The sequence below is a fragment of the Erpetoichthys calabaricus genome, chromosome 1 (assembly GCF_900747795.2).
Source record: "Erpetoichthys calabaricus chromosome 1, fErpCal1.3, whole genome shotgun sequence".
Classification (NCBI taxonomy): domain Eukaryota; kingdom Metazoa; phylum Chordata; class Cladistia; order Polypteriformes; family Polypteridae; genus Erpetoichthys; species Erpetoichthys calabaricus.
The window spans coordinates 144341121-144368541 of NC_041394.2; the positions used below are offsets into that span (position 1 = coordinate 144341121).

At 35.6% G+C, this 27421-nt stretch overlaps 1 protein-coding gene across 6 annotated transcripts in view; it reads right to left on the reverse strand.

Moving 5' to 3' along the window:
* Nucleotides 1-25786, reverse strand: part of abcc9 (ATP-binding cassette, sub-family C (CFTR/MRP), member 9) — a 254037-nt gene extending 228251 nt beyond the window's left edge. For 2 of the 6 annotated variants that reach the window (XM_051923333.1, XM_051923330.1), the window contains exons 1-2: nucleotides 19873-20216; nucleotides 1084-1241 (exon numbers count right to left, since the gene is read on the reverse strand). In XM_051923333.1, coding sequence (XP_051779293.1) covers nucleotides 1084-1228 — 145 coding nt within the window. In that variant the 5' untranslated portion in view covers nucleotides 1229-1241; nucleotides 19873-20216. Of the gene's footprint in view, nucleotides 1-1083; nucleotides 1242-19872; nucleotides 20218-25628 lie in introns of those variants that run through there. The other 4 variants (XM_051923339.1, XM_051923323.1, XM_051923326.1 and 1 more) reach the window with 3 other exon arrangements.
* Between the last annotated feature and the right edge of the window lie 1635 nt (nucleotides 25787-27421).

Here is a 27421-nt window from a genome sequence, read left to right on the forward strand (position 1 = left end):
TGTAAGGATATATTTTATCATTGCTAGCATATATTTTTTTCTAGCAGCCACAGAGGCAAGTTAATTGAATTTTTAGGGAACACACAATGGTTTAGGGCAGTGCAGTGGCACAGTGGTAGCGCTGCTGCCTCATAGTAAGGAGGCCAGGGTTTGTGGCCCGGGTCCAACCAGCATGGAGTTTGCATGTTCTCCCAGTGTCTGTGTAGCTTTCCTCCCACAGTCCAAAGACATGCAGGTTAGGTGAACTGGTGATCCTAAATTGGCCCTAGAGTGTGGCTTGTGTGTATGTATGTGTTTGCCCTGTGATGGAGTGGCACTTTGTCCAAGATTTGTTCCTGCCTTGCACCCTGTGCTAGCTGGGATAGGCTCCATCAGACCCCTGCTACCTTGTTCAGGACTAAGCAGGTTAGAAAATGACTTACTGCCTGACAATGGTTTAAAGGAGAACTGAGCTATGTTTTAAAGCCCAATCATCCAGTCACTATACCACGCAACTGTTTTTAATTCAGGAGTGGTTAGGATTACAGATTTTTAACTCCCCACCTACATGCCATCATTGCCATCTGTTATTTATGTATTGTGCCTCTTTGAAATCTATTTCCAATGAATATATTCAATTTCATTACTGTTTAAGTATATATTATACAGTATAGTCCTTAAGCATGTGCAATTATGTCACTGTAAAATGTAAGCCCAAACCTGTGATTTCAAAATTCAATGTACAGTCCTCAAGTTAATCAGTTAAGTCATTTTCCACTGTTTTTTATTAAGTAGATAACACTAATAATGATAATGCAGATATTCATTTCAGAAAGGTCTGGCAGGCATGTTTAAAAGCTTTCTTAAAATAGAATTTATAAAAGATTCTTCAAGATCCAACACTTTACTTGAGTGTTACAAGACCTTTATCATGCAGTAATCTGTGTAGATACAGTAATTTCCTAAACAGTGCAGCAGAGTAATTTATTAGCTTATATATTATTTATTAATTTACTTGCTGTACCCATTTGTATATATTTGTTTGGTATAAACAGTATTTTACATACCACAGGTAAACCCGAATCAGAGCTGCAGTATACTTACCAATAAATAAGATAGGGAAAGTAATAAACAGCAGGAAAACATGTGGGACCAAGTTGAGGGCATCAACAAAGCATCCATTTTTCAGGACTCCTTCATAGACGCTATAGGCTGAAGCATTGTCATTTCCACAGAAAGACAGGGACATGGCTTTGTACCAGCTATAAAGAGACAAGAAACCTGACAGTTAGAATATGCTAGAACATTTAACACAATTTTCTGCGGTGGGTTGGCACCCTGCCCGGGATTGGTTCCTGCCTTGTGCCCTGTGTTGGCTGGGATTGGCTCCAGCAGACCCCCGTGACCCTGTGTTCGGATTCAGCGGGTTGGAAAATGGATGGATGGATGGATTTAACACAATCTGAATGGCAAAAATTGACATTATATCATGTACTGTTCATAAGAAGCATTAAATAATTCATTGGTACAGGTAAATATTCTAATTTCTACTGCATTGAAAAGTAATTTTAAACAACACTAAGTTTCATTATCTCTAGTCATTTGGGACCACTTTTTTCTGAAAAAAATGTAACACTTTTCAATTATTGTGTAAGACCATTACTTTACCGTCCTGGTGTAATAGTTTGTTTTGCTTTGCAGTTTGTGCCTATTGATACTTTCCTGTCGCTGTGAGGCTGTTGCACATGTATCAACTGATGACGTGTCAGATTCCACATAATTTAGGCGAAGAAGAATAAAAGCACATTTTTTGCATGAGAATTATAGGGGTTTGTTTAATGCCTTGCACCCTGTGTTGGCTGGGATTGGCTCCAGCAGACCCCCGTGACCCTGTAGTTAAGATATAGCGGGTTGGATAATGGATGGATGGATGGAATTATAGGTTATAATCTAACTCTATTGGCCAAATTTTTGGATTTGCTGTACTATAAAAGTCCACCTGATTTTTTTTCAGATATAGATATTATTTCCAATTATGTTTGAGCTTAAACATTTCCACAGTGGGAAGCACGATTTAGAAAGTGAAGAGTCTTTACAAACTTGAGACAGAATCCACTCCCACATTTATGGGCAGTAATGCTGATTTAATGTTACCTTAAAATTTACATTCTTCATTTCAATACCTCAAAGACTATCTAAGCCTGATCAACTAAATATTAAAGATATATTAATTTGCAGCAGACTCATGGCAAAAGGAACAAACACTTAATTGCTCTATGACATAAGTTGTAAACAAAAACTTTTCACTAGAGAAAGTTTTTGCTTTGCATTTTAATTACTCTTAGGATGTACAAAAATATACAGCTTAAAAACAAAAAGGCTCAAATTTCTCCTTGCAATTTTTCCCATCCATTCCAACAGAAATCAGGTCACCAGAGGCATAATGTACAAGCTGTAAGTTAAAGGTGTTGCACCTGATGACATGTATTTGAATTGTGGAGTGAAATCAGAATATTTAATTTTAATGAAAAATGGCTTAACAATAAAAATAATCAGGGTATATATAAAATTATTAGAATCATTATGGCTTAAATAAGAATATTTTAAAATAAGCCTTATTCAATTTAAACAGTAATATGGTGTACTAACTTTGCATTACAGAATCCAGTACAAATATTCAGTTTACACAAATTCACAATATTTGCACACTACCCTGATTCAGAAAGGTAGGTAACCTAATAACTGTCATTTTTCAGCTATAACTCTTTCCCCCTGGGTCTACATTTTTCTGTTTTAACTTTTATTTTTCTTTAATTGCTTTTGTTCATTTTCCTCTTAACTCTAAAGCATTGTCAGGTTTCTAATTATGTTCATGTGCTCAGGTGTGTTGCAGCCAAGTATAGTGCAGTCACCTAAGGCCTATTGTAAGTGTGGATTGTGCCTCAGTAAGTTGCTCATGTGTTATATTCCTATACTTTGTTTAGAAGTCTCTTCTTAAGAGTAAGTTCTGTTTCTCCTACCTTAATGTTTTTTTTGCAGTTTCTAGCTATAATTCATTTCTTGAGTTAAATTTTCTGGGTTAACTATCTTGGAGTTTGCTTAAATGATTAATGTATTGAATTTGAGGATTTAAAATATGAAGTTTTGGCTTTAGTTTTTGGATATTTCTTTCCAAGTTAAATATTTTTTTTCAATTTAGTGTTGTTTTCTTTCTTTAACTTTGGGCATCATGGCTTATATTAATTTAAATGTCTTATTTTTTTCTTTTGTCAAAATGCTTGACAATCACTTATTGTATATTCACTTTAAGCAAAAGTGGATTAATTATTATTATTATTATTAATAAGAAATATCAAATAATTAATAAATTTGTACCTAGTAATTGGAAGGGTTTTATAAATATTAATCTCTTTGAATATTGGCATTTTCATTTTGATATGGTCCCTAGGGATCATCCTAACAATAATGGTTCAATAATACACTGGCACACATTATTTATGTGTTGTCCCCACTATTGGTACTTCACAAGATACAAAGCATTTTTCTTCTGATCTCATACACCCTTGATGCCTCTCCCATGGCTGCAAGTTCTTTGAACTACATTCATGCATATAGCAATATAGGAGTGCTTAAAATCACAATTATTACTGTTTTAATCAACCACATGTAACTACTATCTGAGCATGCACTATAGTATTACACCACTATTGGTTAAATACAATATATGAATATAGCCATCTATTTTCTAAACATGTTTTACTCAGAAAAGTGTCATACAGAACCACACCATACATCAGCAGACAGAGGTCCAAGGTAGAAACCACTCTTGATGATAATGCAAGTAACATAGTAAAAAATAAAATATTTTCATGCCGCAAATTAAAAAAAAAATGGTGGACACTAATAATAATCAGTATAAGCAGTAGTTAAGATAACACTGTACACATCAAAGACATATATCGATAACAAAAATGTAGAGAAAATTATATATTCAAGGAAATGTATATAAAGCAAATACACCAATCATAGTCCAATGAAGTAAATGCATATGAACATAGTAGTTGAAAAAATAAAAATGAGAAATAAAACAATAGAACAAAAATACAAGACACATCAATAAACTAATAAAAATAAACATATATACAGAAATATAGAGATGGCAACACAAGAACAATTGAATAATAACATTATTATTTTGATTAATTCATTTATATCAATATGTAAATCAACCAATACAACAAGTATATGACACATACTGTATATGTAACAAAAAGGAGTTTGAAAACAAAGAAACAAATGATAAATAGAAATGACAAAAAATAAGCACAATACAGCACAACCATTAAAAAAAGAATTATAATAAGGAAATAATGTTTGTTGCCCCCTTTAGTATCAATGATGGCATGCAGTCTTTTGTGACAGTTGTGGATATTGATTTTCACAGTTGGTAGAGCTGCACATTCTTCTTGGAAAAAAGCCTCCAGGTCCAGTAAATTCTTGGGTTGTCTTGCATGAACTGCATGTTTGAGATCCTCCCAGAGTGGCTCAATGAAACTGAGGTCAAGAGACTGTGATGGCCACTCAGCACTTTCACTTTTTTCTGTTGTAGCCACCGAAAGGTTAACTTGGCCTTGTGTTTTGGATCATTGTCATGTTAGAAGATCCAAGTTCATCCTATGCACAGCTTCTGGACTGATGAATGTAAGTTGTCCTCCAATATTTCCTGGTAACATGCTGCATTCATCTTGCCATCAATTTTCATTAAGTTACCTGTGCCACTGTAGTTCACACACCTCCAGAACATCAGAGATCCAACTCCATGCTTCACAGTATGGATGGTGTACTTTTCATTACAGGCCTTATTGTATCCTCTTCCAAACATAGCATTTATGGTTGTAACCATAATGTTCAATTCTGCTCTCATCACTTTGTTCCAGAAGTTTTGAGGCTTGTCAAGAGGCTGTTTGGCATATTTTAAGTGAGCTGTTTTGTGGCATTGGTACAGTAAAGGTTTTTTTTTCCTTGCAATTCGAACGCATAGCCCATTTTTGTTCAAGTACCTCCTTATTTGTGCATTTTCAAACAGCAACACCACTCCTTTGCAGAGAAGCCAAGCTGAAATCTCAGCTGGTTTATCTGATCATGGCTTCGTAACAACAGAACCCCTAACTTTCCACTTTTTTATCAGAGCTTGAACAGGCATTTTCAGAATAGGAATAATTTTTTCGCCACTGTATAGGCTCCATCTATGGGGTTTCTTCCTAAAAACCCACCACAGCCAGTGAATTTTAAATGGCCAGAGTACAACCAAAAAACAAGTAAAGTAAACTGAAAAAGAGACTGAACAAAAGACTTGGCACTGAAATAAAGATGAATAAGTTGCCAATATCAGCTAAAGAGCACAGTAAAATAAGTTAAATCCAACTTTAAGATTAATTTATACTGTATATCTTTCTGTCATTTTCACTATTACATCATTCCATGATATATCAACAGCAACTAGACTTTAGAGAGGTAATGTGGTCTATATACATTATATACTTTGAAATGTATTTAAGTGCTGCGCCAATAATCTGGAATGGCATGTTTGACATTTAAAAGTAGATAGTAATGTTAGCTTACTTTAGCTATTCGTGTAGACTGTGCAGCATTGTCCATGGTGTGTGGTAATGCTAGAGTGTAGTTCAGCAAATTGACTTTTTCCAATTTACTGTGTCCAGAAATCTGCTTTTTCTGTGGCTTTTCATTATCATTATCAATAGCAAAAAGACAGTGCTTAATCAGAGCTCTTTTCACCTTCTTTTTACTTGGTGTAATGGCACCATTTAAATATATGAATAAATGTATGAAAAAATACCGTATAGTTATTTATTTTGCAAACGTAGCTGCCAGTTCTTTATCTTACAATCATCTGACTGTACTGTTGTAATCTTGAATGACATTGATCACATACAGCCTAAGCCCAAGGTTGTTCACTTTTACTACATGTCAAGTGATGTGCTCATGTGCTAAAGCATAATCTGGTTTCACAGAAATATTATTCCCCGAAAGAGATTTTGTTTGTTTTTAACACCTGTGATGTGTTCTCCACACAAAAGAGACACATTTATTTGTTTTACAGGGGCCTTTTTGGGAGACTTTTTGGCAATGGAACATTTATCTATCATAACCATAGACTTGATATTCGTCAGACAACATTGAGCAAAGTACCAGTGCTCTTAACTGTTTATATCACCACCCCTTTGAGCTCCACCTTCATGGAATGTTAGATTGATTTAAAAATGTGATACTCAGAGAACCATCTAATTGTTCCCACTCCCATGTAAGTAGAATTCACTGAAGGTTGTCTCTAGACATATATATTATACATCAGGCTCTGTGAGGTTAATGTCATAAATACTTCTAAGGATCAAAATCTAATGCCCAATATGGATACCAAAGCTTACTGTCAAAAACGCAAAACAAGTTTCTTGACTATCTGAAGTTCAGACCAACTGTAAAGCAAGAAATATGTTTAGAGAGGATTTCCACAAACTTGAATGAGGAGGAAGAGGAGATTCTGGCTTAAGTAGTATCACACTGTTGATGCCACATAACTTGACTTCCAGGACAGGTTCCCAAGCAATGGGTACCACGAGTTCTAGGTTTTCTAAAACATAATGAATATATAAAATAACTAATCAAAAATCAAAATAAAATTAGAAAACATCAGTAAAACTAAATTTTATAATTTTCAAAATCTAAGAAAAGAAATAATAAATCCAAGGAAAAAAAATGTAATGCTCAGAAAAAGATCACAAAAATACAAAATCATAACATAACACCCTCTAAAAGGTATACCCTTCAAGTTTATCGGGATTCTAAAATTGAAATGACCTTAGCAACCCTGAAATCCATTGTTAAGTCTCCCCAGGGTCTATAGGGATGTAATATTAGACATAGTGACCTCAGTGAAGCTCCCTGAGCTGGTTTTGCTCTGCTACGAACATTGATGATAATACAAAATCTTAAAGATCTTGAAACATATTTTCAAACCAAAAGTATCTTTTTAACAGTTTCTGGGTTTAGGATATGAGACCATTTTAAAACCTGTTTTCTGAACACTGGAGGAACATATAACTTAATTTTTTATTAGTAATTCTTTAAGAGCCATGTCTACAGTAGCATCGAGAAACCTTTCTGAGGAAGGATAATGTCATCTTCAATGTTAATTTATTAGATTCAGATTGCCATAATAGAGCATCTGCCTTTCCTTTCACCCAGTCTGGAGTTCTCAAATTCCTCACCATAATTTTGTTCCACAGCATTTAATTTCATGGAAGAGAAAGCACAAGGATGAATTTAGTTTGAGTGTGGGAACTTTTCAGAGAGAATTACACCGACCTTGATACTTGAGGCAAATACCTCAGCTTGAAACTACAATTAAGCAATTCGATGTTGTAAAATAGGGGCTGAGGTAAATACATTCTTTAATTGCTCAAAAGACATTTGAGCTTCATTTGTCCAAATAAATTTATAGTTATTTTCCTTAGTGATATAATAGGTACAATAACACAGCTAAATCTGTGATAATAACTGTTAAAACCCTCAAAGCACTGTACTTGTTTTAGGGTCTCAGGTGGCCACCAATTCAGAATGGCTTCAGCTGTAATTTTGTCTGTACTTACATCAGTATACGAAATTTCATATCCCAAAAAGATGATTGACAATTTTCAGATTTATCATATATGTTATAATTACTCAATCCTTGCTATACCTTTCTAATATGTTTCACATGAGTCTCCAGATCATTAGAAAAAATGAAGGTATCACCTATGTATACCAATATGAAGATCACTAAAAAAGTAATTTACAAATGTTTGATAAATCACTGGAGCATCTGCCAAAAAATATGGCATTACTGCATTTTCATTGTAGTAAAAATATGTCTCTTTCCATTCATTCCTTTGATTGGTGAAAACCTATAAGCACTTTTGTAATCTATTTTTGTAAAAAATGTTGAACCAGTGACTTGATTAAAAAAAGATTAAAGAAACAGAAGAAAGTAACTATTTGTAACAGCTGTTTTATTCAATTTTCTGTAATCAATACAGGGAAACAATCTTTTTTCTGTTCAAAAGAGAAACCAGCAACAACAGAACTACTAGATGAACTAATAAATCCATTTCTTAGATTCTCTTGAATGTATTTTTCAAATGCTTGTAAATTAGGTCAAGACAGAGTATAAAATTTACCATTTGGGAGGCTCACACCTGTAATATTTTCATGATAACTGAAGAAGACATTTACTGATCAGTATGGAATGGCTGGAGGATGAAACTTGGACAGATACTATTTATGACAAGTACGACCCCAAGAAAAAAATTCTTTTGAAACCCTGTAAATCCTGAGATTAAGCTTCTGTAACCATAGATATTAACCAACATTAACTGGTTTAATGGACTGAAGATTACAATTTTATAACTTCACTAATGTAAAACTCCGATTTGCAGTTGAAGTGGTGGGGCTATGTATAGAACCATGAGATGAATGACTAAAATTAATTTAGAAGACAAGAAAAGGTCCACTAGGGCTCTCAAATTATACAAAAATTAGGGTTACAATACTCATATTAAAAATAAGAAAATACTCAAATATTTTCAAACATAGCTTAAAAGATCTAAGTATTACTTCATACACATTTATATTTACCATGCCTTTGTATGCTTCATTGTTATTAATATTTTTTAATATTTTTAAAATTCAAGAGAAAACTAAAAATGAGTCTCCTCACATGCCTGTAATGAAAATATGAAACCCATACAAAATTGCTCATGATCACTTAAACACTTTAAACGCACTCCTTCCAATAGCCCCCCACACACTGCCCCGTCCTTTCATCCCTGCTATGTGCTTTTCTGGTCCTTGGGTGCAAAAGATATGAAGTCAGTGTCCACCTATACTTCATATAAGTCGAGACATGGTGAGTTGATTTTGTGTTTCACAAAAAAAGTTACTGAATGTACTGAATGTTGCAATGTAAGTGATCTTTAAGATTTCCTTTCTAATTATATTTTTTATTTAGAAAAACATTTTCATTAACACAAGTGTGTGAGGCAGCCCAGTTTCATATGTTTATAGTGCAGGGAACTGGTGATCAAAGAATAAAATACAGGATTAAACTAAATGAGATTTTTTCCCCTATTTACAAATTCAGCAAACGTAACCTTTATACTAATTTTTCATGTTGCCTTTTTTTCAGGAATTATGTATCAAGCCAGCAACCTCCAAAAGATACAAGATGGTTGAGGTAGCTTTCCTAACACTGAAAATGAATGTTGATTTAAATCCATTATAATAATAAAAGGAAAATCAGAAACATAGTAGTTATTTCAGATTATGTTTAATGAGAAAAAAAACTTAGTTTTTGTTTGCTATGATGCATCCTTCACTGTTTTAATATAAAACAACAGCTAATCAGGGATCTCAGGTTCAAGTGGGAAAAGGAGCAAGATTATAAGCAAAACGATACTTTTAGGATGCTGGAGATGTGTTTAAAATCTGCTGCTTTTACACCCATTAACCAAAAAGCAGAGAAGTATAGAAAAAAAAATATTTCCATTTTATAAATGAATATACAAACTAACATTTAAAAATGGTACAAACGCTGATCATGGAAGTAATGTGATAAACACATGTAAAATATTTGCAGCTCAAGCATGCTTGTAGTAACACAGTACTGAAATTAATGTGAGGGGGAAAAAAAGTATTGTTCTTTTACAATTAAATATCAGCAATTGCATTTGAATTAAGAATTTCATCATATAGATTAGAATTACTGTATATTCAAAAACTGATGTACGTTCTGACAGCCCTAAGGCACATTACATAAGCCAAACTTCATTGTCATTTCATGACTACCTGAAGTTCAGACTAACTGGAAAGCAAGAAATAGGTTTAGAGAGGTTATCTACAGTACATCTTGAACAAGTTTAAGTAGCATTGCGTTGATGATGTCACATTATGGAAAAGTCAATAGCAGGTGTCATAGCAACTTAATCTCAAATTGGCAGTGTCCAATAAAAAAAACATGATGATGTTGTGAGTTTCAAAGTATAACAGATATATAAAATAACTAATTCCAAATCAAAATTACAGCAGAAAATTGAAGTAAAACTAATATTATACACTTTTCAAAACCTGGGAAAGGAATAAATAAATCCTGGGAAAAAATACCATTATAATTTTCATAAGAAAAAACAAAGATACAAAATCATAACAGCATAATTTATATTGCAATTAAAGTATATAAGGAGCAGTGCATCAAATGTGCTCATCTCTGTTACTCCTTGAATTTTTGATATGACATTTGTTATTCTTAAATTGAATCCATACCTTGTCAAAACAAAAAGGCATTGATCTGAGTTTTTGGCAGAATAATAAAACATAAATTAGATGGTCAGTTGTACAGTATGAGTATTTTTTCATTATGTTAAATTGTTTTTTTTAGCTTGTAGGGAGCTATTTGTAATGCAATTTCACTGATACTGCGCACATTCTGTTGTGTTTACGTCGATTAAATTTAGTCCCAACAAAATTAATAAAAAGCTAAAATACATTTCTGGAAGTACCTATCCTTGACAAAAACAGTTCATAATTTGCTAAACATGTTGGTTATTAGACAATTATTTGAAAAATCATAGCTAGGCCCAAATATGATTAATAAATTTAGATCTATTTCAGATCAACTTTTTCTTTATAATTGACATTTTAATATGTTCTAATGAAGGAAATGCTATGGTAATTTTAAGCAGAGCTTTCAACACTATTGCTTCTGTTCTGTTACAAAGGAAAGGAAATTACATTATGATCCCAAGCAATGTGCTAACGTGGTTTAGTTCACATTTATCAAATCGATTCAAGCAATTTACAGAGATGTACTGATGATACTCTGTGATTATATTCATAATGTCAAATATGGATTCAGTACTTCAACCTTTATTGTTTTCACTTTATATGATTCAGTTGGGAACTATCATTAGAAAACATAACATTCAGTTTCACTTTCGTAACATTCATATGGTCCTCAGCCCTGCCTTCCTGTCAAACCAATAGATGTTTCTCCAATCATTGTATCAATAAATTGCGTTGGCAAATTATAGGAGTGGGTGAATGATTACTACTTGTCTTTGAATACAGAAAAAACAAAGTATTATTTATTGAGGAACCATTGCAACACTTCTTATTCTGGTAGGTCTACACATTAACCTACATCGGCATACACCTTAGTGAATATCACCAGTATGTTAAAGAAACACTCCACCCAAACATTATATTTTTTTATGTTACTTACCCCATGTAGTTTGTAGTGATGAAAAAATGTTAATCTTATGTTTTCATGGGGAAAGAAGCTAAAAAAGTTTATGATATAACAAAAGCAAATGGTGAACAATGGCGTACAGTGTGCAAATGATATGAAAAAGTTCATGGAAAAAAAAAATAAAACTTGCGTTACGTTTGTGGCATAATCCATATCAGATATCCAGTTGTTTGCTCACAATAGGCAAAACACATGCATTTTTTGCTAAAATACTGTTAAATAGATATTTTACATGTGGTAGTTTATAGTTCTGTTTTTGCACATCACCAGGACCAATATATTCACATTTGCAAATGGTTAGCTTGTATAATCATTAGTAAAAGAGACAGCTTTCTGTCTATTAAATATGTCCCATTCAAAGCCCACTTTGGGACAGATGTTGTTCCTTTGCTGTTGTGATCTTGCATCTAATATCATGGTGAAAGTCACTCTTGCACCCAGTATTCCTGACTTACTACTGTTTTATGCTAGGACAGGCATCTATCACAGCAAGCAAAACCTAGCCTCATTTTCTCATTAAAGGCAATGATTTTCATTTATTAATATAATCTCACCTTTTTAAGGAGTTGTTTCAGTTTCAGCAATGCACATTTTAAGTGTCATTGCCAAGCCACAGTTTTAAATACAGCTACACCTTATTTACTAAAATAATAAAGCTTAAAAATACTTGGGTTGGCTTTATTATATTTTGCTTCAAAGCTGTAAAGAGGAAGAAGACAATCAGTTTACATTGGTTTTGTATGTCATTCCTTAACTGTCTGCCTCCACCTATTGCACTTAAGTAGTATCCCACATTAAAGTCAGTTGCAGCATGCTCTATCTATAATCCACTAAGTGCTTTTTCTTGTCCTTCCATCCAACTATGGAAATATCTATAGCCTACATTTTGTCAGCTTTATTTTATACTTTTCTTCTGTACTATTATCTTAGTAGTCCCCGGTTGAACATTCACACTGTTTTTACAAATTATTTCTCAGTTGTTTTGAATAAGCATATCTAATAAAAGATCATTAAAATGCAACACTTAGCACATTCAGTTTCTTTATTTGTGAAGTACTATAAGAAAATTGTTATGAGGTCTTATCTTATACAATAGAAAGATGGGTAGAGAAAGTTATTATTTCCACCCTTTAGGAGCAGAAATCAAGTATAGCATGAAAAAAAGAAAATTTGATTAATGACTACATTTAAGATGTTCAGCAATCATCGATAATTTCGTATTTGTTTCTTATGTGGATTACCAAAGTGTTCCAAGCTCTATTTTCTCTTCCATTACATCACTTTGTCCCTGTAGTGAACCTGTTTCACGCTTTACAGACACACAACAAGCAAAAAATGTCAAATTTTGAATTTCAAATTTAAAACAACAGCACATACTGTACATTTTGAACATACTCTCTATGTAGTATGTGAAATACATAAATTACACTTGAATATATTTGAATATTTTCTTCTTTTTTTATATAAGCATTTGAATCTAAATATTTAGTAAATTTGACAGCCCTATTATCACTATAAACAAACTAGGAGCACACATTAAAATCTCAAGATGACAGTGTACTGAACATTTTTTAAGGAATAACAAAACAACAATAGGAGCTCAAGCTTTTTAGCCTGAAAGCTACAAAACAATCTGGTTTATGTAAGAGATACTCTTTTTGTCCCAGCATTTAAATCCCTGCTGAAGACTCGCTAGTTTAGTATAGTATACACTGATTAGAGCAACTGACAAGAGCATCTCTATTTGTGACAAAGTTTTACTAAAATACAAGTATTACAATAATTAAAAACTATTACTGACCCTCCACTGTTTTCTTTTACTTCTCAGGATCCTGCTGTGGCACTTGATGCCACTGCTCTACATCAAAGCTGTTTTCTACTCATGGGAAAGACACCAGAGATACTGGGAGCTTTGAAATCTAAGGATGTTAAAATATTCTGTCATCCTATTATTCTGCCAAGCACAAACTTTTATTGCAAAATGACCAGGTGGGGTTGGGTGGCCAGTTGGCATAGATTTCCAGGGTTGTGACTGTGTTTGACTTTCTCTTTTGACTTTGTTCCATTACTGACCATGGACACACCAGAGGATTATTTTCTCCTGGCATGCTGCTGACTGGAATTTTTGTTTTCCTCTCCTCCATTGTCAGCTGGCCATAGATCAATGATAATATCTATTGACATAGTTTGTTAAGATTCATTTACGGTTTTCAGTTTGAAGTGACTTTATTTTACTGTATGTTTAAACTAATCTATACCTTTATGTGCATGTATTATATAATTAGTTATTTGTAAATTATGTAATTGTATATTACCTGTGAAATAGTTAGATCACTCTGAGCTTACAGTATACTCAGAGCTACAAAACAATAAACTTGAAATTAATATACTTTACTATAAATATCCATAGATAACATTCTCCACTCACATTACTGAAAATGTATGAAAGACACAACTGTCTTCGAATTTATCTACACAGAATCCATTAATACAGCTTTCATTTACTACTTCTATGTTCATCTATTACAAGTAATTTAAACATGACTTCAAGTCATGAAACTATTGCAGATCATAATGCTAAGATAAAGAGCAGAATTTAGTTTTCACACAAATAAGAAGAGCTTACATGAGTTTCAGTATTTTTCTATAAATATGACATGCAAATTATCTAAATTTCATCTAATTTTAAAATGAAGATTTCCCTTAATATATCTTGAACACTTATACATTTCCAAGTGTAGTAAAGTAAAGCCAAAAACACAAGACATCTCAAAAAAAATTCTGAACAGAAATCTACCTTGCAATATATACATAATACACCTAAATGATTATTCTTCATGTAAAATTATAAAAAATATTAAACAAAAACTGAAAATCTAAAAAAAATGATGTGGCAGTGAACTGGCATCATATTCATAGCAATTATGTTTGCTTTGTTCTGGGCTCTAAGACATGGTTAGGTGGTTTGAATGAGTAAAAGAAAAAATAACGCATTAACTCCTTATATTTATTCCTAATGTTGCAAGTACAGCAATAATTTGAGTTATAGTTATTTCAGCTTTTGGTCTTCTCAGATACTTTGTACTTATTTATTTTGTTGTTTATGTATGTTTTGGTAGGAAATCGGTATTGTTATATTTAAAGTCATGTTCATTCCCTTGTTAAGTACAGTTCTGTTCACTTACAGTACTTATTGCTTCTACATGTGAAACAATCCATTTAAAACTCTGTATGTTGTTTTCTGTTCAGTTCTCCTTGCCAAAATGGTACTTTATAATAATAATAATAATAATAATAATACATTTTAATAATAGATTTTATTTATATAGAAGCTTTCCCATGCTCAAGGCACTTACAGAATATAATAAAGAACGGCAGCGTATACAGTATATAGCATTGTACAAACCAGATAAATAAATAAAGAAGATTAAAACAGTGAATTCTGAAAAAAAAAAACAGATAACATAATTGATGGTCTCGTACACACACACAGGTTACATTAGCATCTTGACAGAGAAGTAAACTGAGAGAAGGGTAATAAAGTCAGGTAGAGCTAAAAGCCTTCCTGAACAGATGAGTTTTGAGTTGTTTTTTAAAACAATTCATGGAGTCAGCTGACCTGATTAATTTCGGTAGGTCATTCCAGAGTCTGGGCACTATACAGCTGAAGGCCCTGTCATCCATGGAGTATAGATTAGTGTGGGATACAACAAGATTGCCAGAATCAGAGGACCTTAGTGGGCGGGCAGGCACATAGTGATGGAGAAGGTCACTGATATAGTTTGGCGTGAGATTATTTAAGGCTTTGTAGGTTATTAGTAGGATTTTATATTCGATTCTGTAAGACACAGGGAACCAGTGAAGGCGGAGCAGGATGAGTGTGATGTGCTCGCTGCTGCTGGTTCGAGTAAGGACTCTTGCAGCTGAGTTTTGAATAAGCTGGAGCTGTGATATAAGATTAGAAGGGGCACCTGCCAGTAGGAAATTACAATAATCGATGCGGGATGTGATAAAAGCATGGACAAGTTTCTCAGAAATTAGAGAAGGAGAGGAAGGAGTGAACACGGGATATGTTACGGAGGTGAAAGTAAGAAAGTTTCTTAATGTGATTTATGTGGGCAGAATAAGAAAGGGAGGAATCAAAAATGACACCAAGACTTTTTACAGTAGAGGCAGGTCTGATGAGATCACCGCCAAGACAGACTGGGAAGGAGCTCATTTTATTAAGTTGCATTTTAGTCCCAATTTGCAGGAGTTCAGTTTTATTGCAATTTAATTTTAAAGAGTTCTACTCCATCCAGGTTTTAATTTCACTAAGGCAGTTTGTGAGCTGAGAAAGCTCTGATGAAGTTCCACTTTTAACATTGAAGTAGAGCTGAGTATCATCTACATAAAAATGATAACCCAGTCCATAGCTACGGATAATATGGCCAAGGGGAAGCATATAAATACAGAAAAGCAGAGGACTTAGGACAGAGCCTTGAGAGACTCCTTGTGTGACCAGCACTGAGCTGGATCTGCTGTTGCCAAGACTAACAAACTCTTGCCTATCAGTCAGTTTATAACAAAGACTTACTAATAATTTAGTAAAAACTGTGATTTACACTACCAATCAAAAGTTTTAGAATACCTAAGTTTTTCCAGTTTTTATTCAAATTTAATGAATGGCCTAAAATGGAGAAAAGGTAATCAGTAAACTACCAGAGGTTTAAATTTAAAGTTTGGGTAAGCAAAACTGAAAAAAAGGAAATTTTAGAATATTACAAATGGGCCTTCTTCAGGGAACAACAACATACAGATGTTCTGCATCAATTAAATAAAATTAAGCATTGCAAGTTGAAGCAAACAATTTGCACAGGAGTCCCAACTTCTGTTGATTATTTTAAAATCCTCAGTCGGTCATAAAGCAGAGTTGGAATAGATTGTGTTACCAAACCATCTGAAGTACTTGGACAATATTCCAGTGATAATGGCAAGAAAACAACAATTAACAAATGAAATGAGACAGAGCATTTTTACCATTAGACGTGCAGGCCTTTCATTTAAAGAAATTGAAAAAAAATCAGTGTCAGTGTCCTACACAATCCAAAGGCAATTAGAAACTCTGATAGAAAGAGATCTGGCAGACCCAATATCACAATCCTATCAGAAGACAAGTTTTAGAGGGTCATCAGCTTGTGTGATAGGCACCGCACAGCACTACAGCTTCAAGGGCACCTTAACAGTGGTCAAAAAAAACAAGTTTACTGTGGAGACTTTGTGCCACAGGATTGACAATGGTTGCATAGCAGTGCAGCCTTGTGCTCTGACCCCCCAAAGATGACTCTGTCCCTCCCAGCCCCCCCATCTCCTTGAACCATTATAGATATACTACCACACTTGAAACTCCCTTGAAAATCCTTCTCTCTTACCCGCTAAATTAAGAATCTACGTAAAATTTGAAAGAGTACAGAAAATTATTTGTCTCCATTTCAAGCACTGCATGTGGCATGTAGTCAAGTACTAAGAACTGAACTGTTGTTATAGGCATCCATTGTGCTTTTCCAAAGCAAAGTTCTAGCATTCATCGGACAGACGCAAGACAATCAACAGGAACAATCAACAGGAACAGGGCATCAATTCATCACAAGGCAAATACATACACACTATATAGGGACACATTAGCAACACCAATACACTGAACATGCATGTGTTTGGACTGTTGACAGTCGTAGCAGCACCTGGGGAGAACATAAAAAAATTCTATGTAGGGACCACCCTCAACAGAGTCTTCATTCTCCTTCACAGCAAGACAGTAGAGGTACTACTGTACCATCCATTTTCCAACCCACTGAATCCGAACACAGAGTCACGGGGGTCTGCTGGAGCCAATCCCAGCCAACACAGGGCACAAGGCAGGAACCAATCCAGGGCAGGGTGCCAACCCACCGCAGGACACACACAAACACCAAGCATACACTAGGGCCAATTTAGAATTGCCAATCCACCTAACCTGCAAGTCTTTGGACTGTGTTAGGAAACCCACGCAGACACTGGGAGAACATGCAAACTCCATGCAGGGAGGACCCGGGAAGTGAACCCAGGTCCCCAGGTCTCCCGACTGTGAGGCAGCAGCGCTACCCACTGCGCCACCATGCCGCCCGTACTACTGTACCTCCCAATAATATTAATATTATTATTACTATTATTATTATTATTATTATTATTATTATTGCAATCCTCAATAACATCCATCAATTAATCTATTCATATATTTTCTACATTACAGGAAAAATAACACCAATAAGAATAAGAATAATCCAACTTGCTAAACCTCTTATTCAGGGCAAGGTGATAGGGCAACTGGAGCCTATCCCAGCAAGCATAATGTGCAAGGCAGGAGCAACACCTTGATAACAATAATGTTCTAATAATAATAATAACAACATCATCTTTATTGTCCTCAATATCCTCCATCAATTAATCTATTCATATATTTTTCCACTATAGGTACAATTATAATAATAAAAATTATCCATCCATCTTTCTAACCTTTTTACCCAAGCCAAGATCACAGGGCAGCAGGAGCCCATCCCAGCAAGCATCAGACACACAGGAACAACACCCAAAGAGAGTACCAGTCCAACACAGGGTGAACACACACAGACTAGGGCCAACTAAACAACACCAATCCCCTTAAGTTTAATAAGGCTGAAGTTTAGTGCAGATATTTTAACATAGGCAGAGTGGCTATCATTCCTGCCTCACAGCGCCTGGTGCTACATGGAGTTAGAATGTTCTCCCCGTGTATTTTAGATTGATTTATATCAGTATGTTTGAATTTATTCAGTCAAATACATTGTGTTCAGTTCTTTTGACACACCATGGTAAAGGTGGATTGACTCTTTTAAAAATATAAGGCTATTATCACAAATAAAATGCAATGTAATTAGTTAGTTCAGATTTATTGAGAGTACAGTGAAACTCATATGTGCTCTTTTCACAATGCTCCCACTTGGCTAAATAATATAACAGCACAGAATGTAATGAGTTTGGGAGAAGTTTAGCATTGGGTTGTCATAATTCCACCAATAACGGCCGCTGCAAGCGGACATACAAAAAAGAAACATATCCTTACCTTGAGAAAATATGAACAAGAATCTGTGATAAAATAACTATTTTAGTTTCCTTCCATTATTACAAGGATACCTCATAAACATGGAAGGCATTTTTTCTTAAACTGAAACCTTTCCCAATTTTAAGTGGACATATTTGGTAAATTTGTTTCTTTCACCTTAGCACCCTGGAACCCTAAATCCCCACTGTAAAGTGCCAGAACAAACAATGTATTTTTAAAATTTGTAAAAAAAAAAAATACTTCACTTTAGGACACAATTTCAAGTGGCAAAATTTGATTGTGAACAAATAGCTTGAAAAATACTGAACTTATCCTTTAATAAATTTTGGATCGTGTTTTATGTACTCCTCTTCAGTAAGGAGGCTTGGGTTGTGTCCCAGGTGCTCCCTGTGTGGAGTTGTCATGCTCTTCCCATGTCCACATTGGTTTAATAATAATAATAATTCATTACATTTATATAGCGCTGGTTTCCTCTGGGTGTTCTTGTCTCCGGTTTCCTCCCACAATCTCACATGCACATTAGCTGAATTGGTGATGCTAAATTGGCTCTAGTTTTTGTGTGTATGTGTGTGTGTTTGTCCTGCAATGAGCTGGCACCCTGTCCAGGAACTGTTACTGCCTTGTGACCATTGCTTGCCTGGATTGGCTCCAGCTACCCCACAACCCTGCTCTGAAAAGGGTTTGAAAATGGAAGGATGGATGGATGGATACACTGATGGATGTCTCCTCTTTAATGGTCCCCCTTAAAACTCCCAAGATAACTTTATTTAACAAAATGTGAAAGTCATTTCTGAATCTGCAATCAACCGTTTTCTAGTAATTCTATTTATGTTTAAACTTTATTTGTCTCTGATTCAATGAAGTGCAGGAATGTTAAAGTCGCCATGATGAAACTAATACTGCATATGTACAATATACTACCAAAAATCTTGAAGTTTAAACTGTCTTGGTGCTATAAAACTTCTTCTTAATACTTAAGTCTAAATTAAATAATCTGCAATGATAAAAGGGTTGCTAAAACTGCACTCTTTACTTTTTAAAGTGGATCTCAAAGGTACGTATCGTGGTTAATTGGAAATAGCAAGTCTGCTATCCATTCATAAGGCAGAACGGGGGTTAGTGAAGCTAAGCTTGCCATCTAAAACGATGATTCTCTCAGCTCACCATGCCACTTAACTACAAACCGGGGTTCACTAAGCACTTTTGTCCTGACTCCAAAGTCAGTTCAGATTGATTCTAAAAGCATATCAAACGCAAGCGCAAGGGGCAGCGTGTACAGACGCAGCCTACATAGTCAAGACTCGGATAAAATAAATTTGCTTGAACAGAACTATAATTACAGTTGTCACTCGCCTTCCGTGGTGCAAAGTGCTTGTACTGACGCTTTCACGTCTAAAATAAAGGATTCGGAGCTTACCTCCAAAGCTATGTCCGTTATTCCCACTTATTTTTCTGGTATAGTTCAGCGGTTCCGAGTGGAATGGAGAGTACAGGACTGCGCGGTGCTTATTTTTAGACCCGTTAGATCAGCTGTCGGATGCCAGGTCCCTAGCGCGCTGCTTCTCGAGTTTCCCGCAAGTGTGCAGTAAGTAGCGAGTGGAGAGGCATGTGGCCGTCGGGAAGCGAGAACACCGAGTGACCACTGATCGCCAGACAGCCGCCCTCCCTTCTTCCTGTCGATTTTTGCTGTTTTATCATCGTGGGTACCACGGGCCCATCGCTAGAGTTACCCGGACGATTTCAAGTTGAAAAACAGGCTACTTACTAGACGGCTGGAGAACCATACGGTTGAGTTTCTGTGGTCACTATATACCATGTTATACAACGATTTGTACGGGAACACTCCCTTAATATAGTTAACATTTAAGTACAATTATAAAATACGTAACATGAAAACGAAAGAAAGAGCAGGATGTACACGGCATGTATCAATATCATGTGCTTTAACGTAGTAAATTAATTGGTTTCACGGACGATGTATGTGCTAACAATCTGTAGCAACATCAACTGCAATCACTATTTCCAACAATAGACAAAAGGAAATTATTATTATTCGACTGCCAAAAAGTAGTAGTTTACTGTAGCAACATTCTACTAGCACCAACCCCTTGAGACATTCTTTAACAACATAAAAATATACGGTGCAGAACTGAAAAAACAGCTTTGAGATTTAACTTTATAATTGAAAAACCAGATCAACAAAAGTTCCTTACTGTGGCCGTCTTTGGTTATTTTATTTTATCATTATTTATTTGCTTACAGGAAATATAACACAAATTCACACACACACTCATTAAACTTCTCAAAAACATTTTACATTTAACTTTTAAAATTAATCTTTCTCAGAACCTTAGTGGCGAACATGGTTTCGCAGAGGTAGTCATTTATGCGTCGCAGCTTTATAATTAAAAAACCTGCCCTGAGTGGGTTTGAAAATGGATGAATTGACAGGTGTTTATAAAAATGAATGTTAATGCGTACTATTTTTCTTTGACTACAAGAAAATATTTGACATTAGGCACACAATCATACTGTAATGCAAGTTGTTAATGAAATTGGTTATACTAACTACATAAATACATTAATCAGTTTCCTCAAGCCATTTTTTCAACTGCTGGGTCTTGGGAAGCCAATAAGTAATGCAAAGCTCCATGATTCATTAACTCACTCATTGGCTCACTCACCACAATAAACACTATTTCCAGGCCCGGTCTTAGGTATTATGGGGCCCTAGGCGAAAGGGGGGTCCAGGGGCCCCCTGAGGGGGACGGAGCCCCCCTGGAAGCTCTGCGAAATGCGTGAAAATTAGACCAAGGAGACGTTTTCTTGTAACGTTACGAGGTCATCACCCTGCGTCCCTTTTTCGCCCGGAGTAGTTAGCTGCTACAACTTAGCCAGTTTGAACTGTTTCCACTGGGCACCACGTGGCGGTATGTAGCTAAGCCCAGCTTAGTTTTTTTGTATATTTTCTTTTTTTAGTTTTTTGTCCTTTTTTATTTTTTGGGATATTTGAAACTTTTGGAATGCATTGCGAGGGGAGGGGCGGGCCGGGGGCCTGGCCGCCGTCGATCCGGGTCCCCCGGACGCCGGGGCCCTAGGCGGTCGCCTACTTCGCCTATGCCTAAGGCCGGGCCTGCTATTTCCAGTTTAGTTAAAAAGATGAAATTGGGAAAGATGCTAGATTTAGGGCAGTAGTTATCCACTAAGAAAATACATTTTGATATATCAATATTTAGGGGTTAAAAAACCTAGAAAAACTAAATACTCCAAAATCTCAAATTTGTTTTTCATCTGCCGATATTTACTAATATTATGCTAACTTACATATGCTGAAAGCATGTTTTATGCAAATGAATAACAGATTAGAAGCGATTGTTGAGGCAAGCAGCAGCAAATAAAACAAAATGGTGGACAAACAACTGAAGAAGAGTTGATGTCCTAGACAGGAAAAAAGAGACATGATAACATTTGGCATCTACTGTCAGGTATGAAACGGAAGGAGAATTTTCTGTGAAACAGGTATAGCAATATACAACCCTAGAAAAAATGCTTATTTTTCACATTTACAGTCGTTTGTGTTATTTTTTTACAGTCATTGTTAAGGGAAAGAAATATTATCTTCACTTCCAGACTACCCCTGGATGCATCAGCAGAGGTACCAGAGCCAGATTCAGTCCAACATATTTCAACAATAATACTGAGGGTGCAATGAAAGAAAATTGCTGTCTTCTTTGAATATGAAGAGTCAAAAGCACCTTTCCCTGTTGCTCCAGAAATACCCTCCTTTTCTTCCGTTTGTCAGTCAACCAGGTAGTATTGACATTGCCCTCATGTCAAATACATTGTAAGTAGTCACATCAATTGTGTTATAAAAACATCTAAAGGCCAGTGGGCAGTCATTATCGTACACCTGTAAGTTCTTTGTCTATATTGGCCACTTCACCTTTGTTGTGGTTGTAGTCAAGGATCATAGCTAGCTTCTTGTGTGTGACCATGAGCTCAGCATCCTTGTGTAAGTACTAATGAGGACCACATTCTACTTCTTTTTAGGCAGTGGGAAACAAAAAAAAAGTCTTTTGACAGTAAAAAAAGATATTCTTTTCTCTGAGTATAGAGAAACAAGAAAACTAACAATAGGAAGGCTTCCAAACATGAACATTACGACTCGTACCTCATTATGGAACCAGTCATTCTTTCACTGTAACCTGAAGACCGAAGACAACTGGAATATGTCCCCCTCTGACAAGAAGACAACCTACAAACTTTTCTATACCAGGTACAGCATTTCTGCTCATCCCTGACAACTGTATGCATGACTTGCTTTCCAAAGAATTTCCACCCAGCTTACCTGTACCTACTCTTCTTGGCGCACACTGCCATTAAGATGACCATTTTACAATAATGTAAACCAAGTCAGTGGTTATCCTTAAAGTCCAATACCTTATGGTGCTACCTCTACATTTCCATGACAAATATACTCTTAAAGAAAATGACATGGATGCACTACTTTAATCTAAAAATCACCATTGGAAACATTTCCTTGGCTTTGTACAAAACTGTATTACCCCCACCAGAGACTAGCTTTGGTCAAACTGTATAATAACTTCTGAGCATTTTCTGCTCATTATACTGCATTCCATTTAGTTCAGAAGATGGATGTCAGAGCTGGGAATGACGTCATACCCAAGTTGACCAAGTTCCAGTTAAACATTCAGAAAAACAATACAGACACCTCCAGGAAAACCTTTGTTTTGCTTGTTCTTTCAGAATGCAGACAACTACTGAACAATGTATTTTGTACATCAAACACCATAACAACATGTCCACAGATAAAGGGTTGGACAGAACTGTATGTACAACTGATTTAATGAGACACAAATAAGAGTGCTAATAAATAGTATAATGGTACTGCTTTTGCAAAAGTTCATGGTGTGTGCGCATGACTATGCATACCTCTTGATTATCATATGTAGCCTGTGTTCCTCTGTTGGCAAGAACATTTTGGCAGTTCATTTTCAATTGATGTCATAATCTAAAGTCGGACAAACTCAGACTTAACAGGCCATCCCTGAGTTTCCAAGTAGGAAATCTGACTTGTAGAGGTATTCCAGTTGAAAATTCTGACTAGGAACACTAACATTGTTTGGGGTGCAACATATTAACATATCTTACAATGAACCAGTTCTTTTACATGTGTATCATATTAGGAAGGATAGCTATAAAATAAATAATTTCTGTGCAAAAAATTAAAATATTTCTTTTGGTGTGACAATTCATCCATCCATTCATCATTTTTGAACCCATTTTATCCATTACAAGTTTGCAAGGTTTGAAGCATAAAAGCAGATGTTATGAAGAGAAAATAATGTCCCCTTGAACTTGTTGCTGATAAAAAAAATGTTAAAAAGACTTAGAATGGTGGGTTACATATCTGGAAACAACATTGCACAGAACTTTAAGTACATTCTGTAGTTTTTTTGTGTTTTTTTAATTAATTGGCTGCACTCATGCTGAAATTTTCCTATGTGATCATTGGGCATTAATCATGTTAATATCAGATGATAAACATGTATTTAAAATAATATCCTTGACATAAATTCAGTTCTAAAGATAACCCTTTTCTGTTGCTTCTGCTAAACTAAGAACAATAATTAAACAGCACCAACAATTTAAATGTTGAGCTATATAGTTAGAGTAGTGCGGTGGCACAGTGATTAGCACAAGTGCCTCACAATGCTATGGCGATAACTTTAGATCCTGGTCCAGCCACCATGGGTACTCAAGGGACCTGCACATTGGTTTAACTGCCAACTTTTAAATATCATTGCATGAAAGAGCGTGGGTGTGTGCATGAGTATGCATACCTCTTGATTATCATATGCAGCCTGGGTTCCTCTGTTGGCAAGAACATTTTGGCAGTTCTTAGAGTGAGGTTAAAGATTAAAGAGTCTCTGACCTTTATGGTCTGAGCATCTCTGCTCTGGAATGACTTGCCAGGGGAACGTATGTTTGCTGAGTATGTGTCTTCCTTTAACTCTCTTCTTAAAATTTGCTTCAGAAGGGCCTTTATTTCAACTAAATTTTAATTCTACCTTATCCCTTTTCATATCTTTTCATGTTGTTCTGTAAATTTTTATATTTGTGTGAGATTACATTGACTGCATTATGTAAACAATTTTGTAACGTTTTAAAAAATTGCAATATAAGTAAACAGTATTAGTATTATCATTACTAATGCTATTATTTTTATTTTAAGGGCTGGTTCCTGCTTTGCTCCTAGCCCTGTGACAATGAATAGGATTAAATGGATTTTAAAATGTACGGTTATGTGATTATCTACCCACAATCATTGAGGAAATTTATTAAAAAACTGATTCTTTCCTATTGTATATTTTATAAATATGTACAGCATATATATATATAATTTTAACATCAGAAAACTTTGTTTTTTTTCAAATTTTGTGTTTAGCAAAGAATTGAAACTAATTCTTGTATAGTACATAACAGCCAGCCAAGACATACACGCATACAAAACAGCAATTATATTCATTTCAGAGTTATAAAAATGAGTGCAAGAGATGTTTTCTCTAGTTTAGCTAACCCCAATCTTGTTGTTTATGCAGTATTAACTCTAAATCTAAAGTGAGAGAGAATGGGATCCAGACGGGATATAACGATGCGCCATCTGAGTGAGCCACACTGCCACAATGACAGCCTTAAGTTCACTTCTTTTTTGCTTGAGGAGGGCGGTTTAATTCATTGGTAATGACACAGTGTTAAAATGATGAATTACTAGAAATTATTACTCTTGAATCGAGTACTTGCTTTATAATTTGCCTGAATATGCGCAAACTGTATATTATGCATTTCGTTTTTTCTTTTGTCACTGCTCTTACGTTACCTTATACTGCCACCATGAATGTTACATATATGAGGTCACCAACCAAATATAAAATTAAATTGCATCAGCACCGTTCTCACGGATGCAGGATGCTTGGAGAGGGGGGCATTACACTGAAAGGCGGAGAGACATCTCACACCCCCTGCCCCAGTCTCCCCACGGTGCCGTACGGCTTCGCGCCCTAAGCCTTCGTGAATTCCAAACCAAACGACAATAAGAAAGGATGCACTACGAGGCAGATAATTGTCTCCGTCCTGCTTGTGAACACTTACCGGCAGGACTCACGCGAAGCTCCACCACTTGATCACCGTCTTTCACGCTACACAGACAGAACACATCTTCACGATGAGAGGGCGAGCGGGCTTGGATGGGCCGGAATGGGTCGGTAGTGCCAGGGTGCGCGGGATCTTAACTGGGAAGTGTGCGCGCGCGTGTGCGAATCCCACACGGAAATACTGCGCGCGCGCGCGTGGATGAGGTCTCCTGACAGTAGCGAGCCTGGCGTTCATGAGCGCGCGAGCGTATGAATGATACCGTACTATGACATTCCCACACAAAATCAGCGGATCGGGTATGTGCTTCCCACCTCAACACAGGGGTTAACAGTTAAGATGAACAACGGAACACGAGAAAGTGATAAAGGGGATTAAAGTACGACTACATTCATATGGCAATTGTAGTACATTGACGTATGAGTCTCCCCCAACACACGATGGCAGCGTGTGATTTTTATTAAAAGAGTTCATTACGTGTGAGTGCCCTACTCGTTTATCCACGCGCTGGACTATAACGCAAAAAGGACCGTTATTTGTACTACACCATTTTAAATGTGCGCGCAGCTATGTCGAAAACTGCAGCAATTACTCGTATCCCGAGCCGCACAGACCGGGGTTTTACCTCTGCCGTTTATAAATCGAGTGCGCGAAGCTAGGGAGTCAATGGCTGATGGACATCTCATTGAAAGGGATTTATATCTCGAACATTTCTACAAACCTGAGAAAATCCCTCAATACCGAAGCTGCTCAGCCTAATATATTTACATAAAAAGTGGGTAGCTTTCCAATTCTTTTTTTTTTTAATTGTTACCTTAATTTGTGTCAAAGGTAAATGGATTTTAAAAGGTCGTGGGCGACAAGAGTGTGCTGTAACGGTCAATGCAGGTTAAGAAGGGCGTAATCCAGTTGTATTATTACTGCTAGTTTTATGAGGAAGAAACAAAACCATTCAATAGCACCATATCCCTCCACTTTAAAAAACTATTGAGGAATTGTCAGTGTCAGAGATTCGTGGCAGCTGTGCAGATGAGTGCAGAACTGGGATAGACACTGAAGACATTTTGCTAAGTATCCGTTTATGAACTATATCAATAGTGTGATGTCTCTGTGGGATCAGCGCCCTTACTAAGCGATATAAATAATTTAAATTAAATTTGAACTATATGCAGTTGAAATAAAATTACCTGAACTAGCAAATATTGGAGTCAGACTGCGTCTTACAGATACACCTGAGCTGAAATTAGATTTAATAGGTAAAATGTCGAGTCTTTATTAATATAAACATTTATATCAGCACGGATGAAAAATAACTTTCAAAAAAGTGCTTAATCCAGTTTAGGACTGTTAGAGTCTATTCCAGAAGCAGTGTTGGAAACGGCCAGTCCATCACAGGGCCTACACACATGAATACATGTTAAGATATAGTGTTGAAATAAACAATGTACATCTTATGAAATGCCTTTGAAGTCCTATTGGACCACTTACTGTCCAATGTCAGACAGTGCATGGAACAGATCAAAAAAGCTAATAGAATAGCTATATAAGACTGTGGAGTTTAAGTCCAGAGAAGTTGCATGTAATCTGCAAAAAGCACTTATGAGGTCATATCTGGAGTCTTATGTGCAGCTTTAGTGCTTAACCTTTAAAAAAAAAAAGACTGTGCTAGAGAAAGTCTAATGAAAAGCTACATTTATTACAGAATTACAGTATAACATGATTTAAATCTGAATGACATACCAGTCAAGCATATAGTACCCTTAATGCACACATCTAAATTTACACATTTTGGG